Source organism: Nestor notabilis, unplaced genomic scaffold (genome assembly GCF_000696875.1).
Source record: "Nestor notabilis isolate BGI_N333 unplaced genomic scaffold, ASM69687v1 scaffold5492, whole genome shotgun sequence".
Taxonomy (NCBI): Eukaryota; Metazoa; Chordata; class Aves; order Psittaciformes; family Psittacidae; genus Nestor; species Nestor notabilis.
Genome location: NW_009917781.1, coordinates 17,574 through 25,484, shown reverse-complemented (window position 1 = coordinate 25,484; position 7,911 = coordinate 17,574). Strand labels below are relative to the sequence as shown.

The window sequence follows — 7,911 nt, the reverse complement described above, 5'->3', positions numbered from 1 at the left end:
TTTACCACAAGACAAAAAGATCTTTGTGTTATTACCAGTTACAGTTACCTCTTGCATTTTATTCTACTGTAAACATGTCCCGCTGATATCTTCTGATTCAGTAACTAGAAAAAAAACCCAAACAACCAAACCTGCACAACTAATTTGTGGCTTTTAATTGTTCTTTCTTTAGAATCACTGTTTTGTTCTTTCTTACTAACAAAGAGCGTATGTTTATAAAAAAAAAAAATAAATCCATAAAGAGAATTGAAATTCAGGAGGTTGTTCCAGCATAGAGGATTAAAAAAAAATATCATAAAAGCCACAAAGAATTTATGGCAGACAGACGTTTGATGCTGACAACCACTAAAGATAATTCAGACATCCACTAGAGAATAAAGAAAATAACTAAGATAGCAACATGACAAATATTAAATATCGTATGTATCTCTCTTTTCATTACAGAGACCGAACAGTTACAGATTAAGAGCTCAAACCAACACTGTTTCTTTGTATGTGAGAACAGATGGGTAAGTAAGTTCAAGAGCAGCAAGTAGTCTCCACTAGGCATTGTCAGGCAAGTATGTTGAAGTATAGAACGTACGGACTAGTATCCAGAAGGCAAGAAGAAGATTCAGATCATGGGGATGCACACGTATCTAAGCCAGAAGTTGCACCTCTAATTGCCATCCCTCTTTGCTCATACTGCATGTTCTATATAAGCAGGAACTGAAAGGAAGCCCCACTGGTGCCTAAATATACAAGTAACTATTGCTCACAGTTGGTTTATCGTAACTTTAACTTTTTTCCCTTTTATTTTTTTTTTCTTTTTTAGATTTTCTGGAGAGGAGTATTACAGAAGAGTAACACAGAAGGCATGCAAGTGATGCCGTGGGATATGGAAGAATTATGGGGCTCCTACTCCAAACATGCATCTTAAACTGCAGTTCCTGAAGTTTTCAAAAGTCAGCAACACTACAGCATTCACAGAGTATGAAATAAAAGAAGGTTCCCACTTGCCACATGCTGTGACTTTTATAACACAGTATGGGCTTGCTTAATTAGCTTAAACTCAGTATGCATATATTTCATTAAAGACTAAGATGGATTTACATTAAGCATTCCATTTTCATTAATATGGTAGACTTCTGACCTAACGAGACTATGGGCCTGGGATTTCAAAGGGCCATTCAGCTCTCCAGATGGTTAGGATTGCCTGCAACAAAGGGAAAAAAATAAAGGGAAATAAAGAAAAATGGTAGAGAAGTTAACTTACACAGCAACTGGGAAGTAATAAAGGGACAGAGTTACTAGCAGTCAGAATTGCTACCTGAAATACCAGAAAATAGGCCTGTGCATTTGCACAAATGCAAATGTGAAATAAACTGTTAAAAAAAGTACTGTTCGAGCAATGAAGCAGCAGGATCAGCCCAGTCCTCTGTCCACTTACACCCTATACTCCCGTTTCAGATGATTAGCTAACCTGAGAATAAGGCATGAGATAGAAGTAACACACAAATAAAACACACAACTCTAAATGTTCTGTTATAAACAAACCAAGTGAATGGCAGAAAGTTTGCTTTACAGAGTATATAAAATGTTTATTAGGAAGTAAAGTGCTCAGTTTTACAGATCAATACAATCTTGATCATTGTAGAAGGCTTGCATAATTAACAGCTTCCTAATAAGACCAAATACTGTACATTACTATGCAAAAACCTTATCTTTGTAATAAGTGACAAATGGCATTATAATCTGAAGTGGAAAAATGAAATAATAAAGTGTTCATAACATTTGTCAAGTGGCCATGCACTTACTGCAAGACCACTGTCAACACACACGGGTACCCCATGAAAACTTATTGCACTTCAAGATGAAGTTTGTTATTAAGTAACGACGCGTTACAGAAATACATCTCAACAAATACAGCTATGAATGCAAACATTTTCATAATAAACATACACTACAAATAGAAGATTAACTGTTTGACTGAATTTACATTTTGAAAGATACACCTTTACAATAAACCTATTTAAAACCATACTGACAGGTTTAGTTTTGCTTTCTTTCCTCCATTAAGGCAGTGCCTCATCAACAGATGACCACCAGGTCCCTGCTGCCATAAACCTCAGCATGTCACACATTTTACAAGCTGCAGGCACACACCTGAACATAAGGTATTCTGAATAAGGTTGCACCTGATGGCTGGACAACTCAGGTTGGGCCATTTGGCCAAAGTCATTGATTAAGTACACGATTATTTAAATACTATCTTAGCATTTAGGTAATGCTTGACCCTAGAAACCCAACATCAATTACATGTTACACACATGTAATTAGTTAGCATGCCTCAAAGTTTAAACTGTAAATCATGCCACATACCAACACACTACACATTCTGGATATGGATATAAACACTATGAGTACTTACATTGCTTTGTATTGTATTTTTTTGTTCTCCTTGCACACCAGCTGGCCATGTGTTCAGCTAGTGGTTTTTTTGGTCTGTTTAAGTCAGAAATGCCAGTTCAACACAGAAAAGCTTTCCTCAGGAAGGGTTCTAAGGCTCAAAAATTTTCAGTCAAGACAAGACAGAGCTTAGTCTGAGTGTCTCGTTTCACACAAATGCCCTAACCACTGTTTTGGGAAGTTGACAGGGTTTCTTGTGAAAGAGTATCAATTTCCTCCTAGTGCAGGACAAAATAACCCACAGAAAGAAAAAATACTTCACCAGAATCACAATCTGTTTTCCTGCATCATTCTGTTCTCAAGCCAAAGCTACTATGAAATTCCAGTCCCCACATTGAACTTCCTCCTGCACCACTTTATATTAAGCTTCTGTGCATACGGTTTCTTATAAACTTAAAAATAGGGAAAAAAATTAAGTCTATTTAGTTTTAGCAAGTTCTCTGGCTAGAAAGAAGGAATTCTGAGTCGTCATACATCCAGGCAACGCAATTGCCATATGCAGACCATATGCAAGGTTTAAGCTTTGCCTAAGCAGCACTACCACAAGAACGAGGTGTTAACACCTGGCAACAAACGCTTTTTCAAACAAAAAGCACCAACAATAGGCATTTTCCCCTCTATATACCCTACTAACAGCTAAGACGTGTTTGATTGTGTAGTTTTCCATTTTCCTTTACAGCAACTCTAAGTGTTTAAATACAATTGCCATCTTCAGGAAGAAAAGCACTACTGAACCTCCCTGCTAAACCAGTATTCCACAGATGGAAACATGTTGGTAGGCAAAACTGCAAACCTACGCCTCAAAGCTTTCTGCAGGAAACCAACATAATTTCAGTGTTGCATCTCCTTTCATAAACAAAGCTTTTATGACATGGAAAGCAGAGGAAATTAAATACTAAAAATCAGTGATTATACTACAAACACCTTTCCAAAGGCATCAAGTGTTGCACCTCAGCAGAAAAGCATATGTAGAAACACACCTAATAATATTACAAGCAGTTTTGTTAAATGTACATACAGATTACACAGTCGAGACATGATGAGAATGCCACAAAGCACAAGATTGCACTTTCCAAACCATCAGCAACTTCCCTGTCCCCTTCCCTGTCACACCCAAGGAATAGTTGGTGTTTTTCAATTTTGTGTGCTTTGAAAGGATGTGTTTTCTGAAAAGTAACCATATTTACCTAAGAATCTGTGGAACGTTTACCCCAGGAACACTTAGATCATGAGAACACAGCATTAAAAAACGGGCACTTTGCAACAAAGCCCAAAATTATTACTTCCATTGGGTGTGAAGAGGCAGTTCTCAAATACTGCTTTTGAAACGCTAATGGCACACAAACCCATGTAATGTGTACATTTCTATTATGGAATAGTGTGATTTACAGTTGTACGAAGTGAGTGTATTTTCTTCTGTTTAAAGAAACATAGTATTTCTCAAAAACAGGAAAAACGAACATTTGAAGTTGATTAAAATGTTAGTATGCCAAGAATAACTCAGAAAAATAGGCAGAAACGAAGTAAAAAAGTGCTGGTTTATCTCTGAAAAGTGTCAGCTGTTACAACGAATGAAGCAATAAACTGATGCCATCTTCTTTTAAAAACTGGTTTTAAAAGCATTAAAAAAAAAAATTCCTCTTTTCCATCAGAAAGCAGAACACTCGCAGCCTTTCATTTGAGTGTTCTAGCCACAGCATGTTATTTTGCCTGAAGCTTGGCACCCTCGTGGAAGTGTTCCCCATAATACACGTATGGAATCAAACTTCTGGCCAGGTAGATTTTGTCACACCTGGTTTCCATTCTGCCTCCTGCACTTTCGTTTCCAAAGCTGACAGTTTCATTGCTGGCAACTTGCACGTGACACATGGCTTACACAGGTCTGAAAACCTTTTGAAGAGAATATTGCCCACCAGTGAGAATTGTCCTTAGTGGTCTGATCAGGATGATCACCTCATGCTGGGAAACAGTGGAGTAGTGTATTTGCTGGTTTACTACTGACCTGAAACATTTAGAATAGCCTACAAAGTTAATCCTTACACATGGATGTTATTCCCCCCATTTCCTCCTCCCCCATCAATACCATCTGACTGGGAGGATGATGGCCGAGAGTTCCTTGAACGAGGCTGGCCATTCAGTCCAAGCGGTGTTCCCAACCGATGGCTCATTTGGGATGCTGTATCATCCGATTCCCATCGCTCCAATTCCTCTCGCACAAGTCGCTCCATTTGTTCTCTATGTATTTCATTGTCACGACCCAGTCTTTCATCCTGAACACATTAAAAGGCAACAGCTCAAAGGACAGTTTCCACACTACAGTCTAAGCAAAACCCTATACAAACATGGGGAAATCTTGTACCACTCAGGAATTTCCATAGCCTAGTGGAGAAACACTACTGCTACTACAATAAATGGTTTTCTTTCCAGTGATGTAATGCCCAGGTTGTCACCTTCACTGATGACTGCACAATTTGTATTACACTTTCGTATATTTAAATCCACCTCCAGAAATGTTAAATATACTGAGGAGAGCACACACACAAGTTAGCCCCATCTCAAGAATCAAGTAGAATTATTGGCTGGACCAGACAAGAGACAGTGGGTTTCTTACCTCTGTCACCCCATCTAACAGTCTTCCCAACACATCTCTCCTTTTTAGTTTGGCTCTCTCCATCACTTCGAGCTTCACAATAACGGCATCGATCTTGGAGACAATACTGCCGATAGAATGCTCCATGCGATCCACCCGCCTCATGAGTCTGAGGGCAACAAGTGTGAGCTTCAGTGACCCTGACATTTCCGAGTCAGTATCGTTCAAGCATGTGAACACACAAAGCAGATAAGGATGAGACAGCATTTTAATTCAAGCATGCATCTGACTCTCCACAAATCAGTCCTACTGTCTGGGCAGGGACAAGGTACGCAAGAGCAAAAAGAGAACACAGAGATAAAGCAGATGGGGAAAAAAAAACCCCAACACATTCTATTCTGTTTTCCCTCTTTTCAGGGAATCCTCATGAAGATTTGCTGGTTCTTGTTATTCAAATTCTTCATTCAGCTAGTGTTGTTATAATTAATTAATATGGAGATCAATTATTTTAGACAAAATACACACTCATAACTAACTTACTCTTATTAAAAATAAACCTGAAGTTCTCAATGAACCTAAAACAATCTCATGGTTTTACTACTAAGAAACACAGAAAAGTCTTCTGGCATTATTGTACTATGACCATTTTCCCTGTCTTTCCAATGACCAGGTTTTACAGACAGGGGCTTTTTTTGTTGCATTTTTTTTTTGTTGGTTTGGTTTTCATTTTCTATCTGATTCCCAGTAATTCCAGTTCAGATACTGAAGAGTGACTTAAGTACCTTCAAAACATAGCATTTACTTTTATGAATAATTTGATTAATAGACTTATAGGAGACTCTACTATGTAACTGAAAGAAGAAAACCCAAAGGAAAAAACCCACACAACCATGCATATTCATCCCCCTCAGAACAATGAACTTACACTTGGAACTCTTCATAGGAAACCCCACTAGAGCTGCTGCCCCTCCGCCTGGAGCTGTGTCCACTGTCCTCATCCTCATCCTCCTCGGAGTCATCCAAGCTCCGGGGGAAGCTGCGGCTGCTCAGAGGACGTGGCAAAGAGCTCCTGTCCAGGTCCAGATCCTCCTTTGTGAAAACACAAGCCACAGACACGAGATGATGTAAAGATTTCATCCTTTCATTTACATGAGGGATGGGATGTCAAGGTCAAAGACCTCTTGCCCTCCATCAGCTCCCCCTTGCTTATTTACAGTCCTGCTCAGACAGGCAGGGAAGAGAGCAAATATGGAGGGAAACAAGAGGATTCTTCTGGGGCAGAATCCTCCAGAAACAAGCATAGGGAGAAGATTGGCAGGCAGCACTGGTGGCATATCACTCCCTAACGCCAGGCTCACCCTCTCTTTCTCCAGGTCATCTCTCATCTGCTGATGTTCATGCTCTGTCAATTCCTGGTCCCCATCCTGGTCATATTTGGTAAATATTGCTTCAATCTCTGCATCCGTGTGCCCCTTCCTGAAAAGGGAGTAAAACAGTTCCCTTACTTCCCATTTTTTGGATGCTAAGTGAACTTTAAGCATTAGAAAAACACTTCACTCCAACAGACTTTCACCTCCCAGCCAAAGACAAGACTGAACCCAGTGCTGCCTATAAATTCACAACACTGATAACAAAAACCTCAGCCCTCACCTTTGACTAGTTAATAGCACAAATCTCCCCTAGACTGCACCCTGTTCCTTCACAACCATCCCTTCTATACCTCCTTGATTTGTTCCCACTTCCTCAGATTCCTGTCTGTTCACAAACTCCTGCAGTGGCTTGGACAGAAATATTACCATTTTCTCAAACGCCTTAGATCTCTGCTTTCTCAGGCCCTTTCTACCCACCAACAAAGCAACTCAAGGAGGTTGCGCCTCAGAGCACCAAATCCTTCCCCTGGCGTGAGATGCTGCCCCACTGCAGCAACACCAGCCATAGTGAAGACTACATGGGCCAGAGCTCAGCAAACTCCTTAGTTAAGACTTCTCTTCCACCTCAAACTGACCATTCTTTTACCACTCCTCTCTTCTGCTGCAGTTTCATGCCTCAGTTTGAATTCTAATTTGTGCAATTCCTGCAAACCCGCATGCAAAGACTGTTTACCTGTACACATCTGTCTGCTTACATAAACCTCCCACCAGATACAGGAAAGGCACATGCTTTGTTACCCACTAACCAAAAGAAAATACTCTGCTGTGTTGTCTTTGTTCACATTACATTCACATTTGTTCACATGCTGCAGCATTCTCTTGCTTCTCACAGATGCATCAAAGACATCACATATCTCTGGAGACACTATTCCAGGTAAGAAGTAACAGCTTCCTCTTCCTTACCCTTTTAGATCTTGCCGGAGTTCATCAAAATTTAATTTCCCCCCACCCTGTCTCAGGCTTTCTGAAATGTCATCAACAGTAGTTTTCTTCAATTTAAGTTTGATCATGGCTTTGTTGTAGCCCTAAAAGAAACAGTGATATTCCGTGTTTTACTTATCATGAAATATTAACACTTGATTTCGAATAACTTTCCAATTACAAGGATCAGCTAGTGTATACTATCATTCAGTGTGCTCCAAAAGCCCTGCAAGAATCTCTTTTCCTCCAGTTTATCCATCTTTTATTTCAGCATTTAAATGGGCAACATATAAATACCTTCGCAGTTAAGAGGCAAGGCTTATTCCGTGTTTTACTTATCATGAAATATTAACACTTGATTTCGAATAACTTTCCAATTACAAGGATCAGCTAGTGTATACTATCATTCAGTGTGCTCCAAAAGCCCTGCAAGAATCTCTTTTCCTCCAGTTTATCCATCTTTTATTTCAGCATTTAAATGGGCAACATATAAATACCTTCGCAGTTAAGAGGCAAGGCTTT

The 7,911-nt window shown here is 39.6% G+C and overlaps 1 protein-coding gene across 1 annotated transcript in view; it reads right to left on the bottom strand.

Moving 5' to 3' along the window:
• Positions 1-4,484: 4,484 nt before the first annotated feature.
• Positions 4,485-7,911, bottom strand: part of PKD2 (polycystic kidney disease 2 (autosomal dominant)) — a gene marked incomplete at its 5' end in the record, with an annotated part of 20,997 nt that continues 17,570 nt past the window's right edge. The window contains 5 exons of the mRNA XM_010009396.1: positions 4,485-4,718; positions 5,060-5,207; positions 5,964-6,127; positions 6,397-6,514; positions 7,372-7,493. Of these exons, the coding sequence (XP_010007698.1) occupies positions 4,485-4,718; positions 5,060-5,207; positions 5,964-6,127; positions 6,397-6,514; positions 7,372-7,493 (786 nt within the window). The remainder of the gene's footprint in view (positions 4,719-5,059; positions 5,208-5,963; positions 6,128-6,396; positions 6,515-7,371; positions 7,494-7,911) is intronic.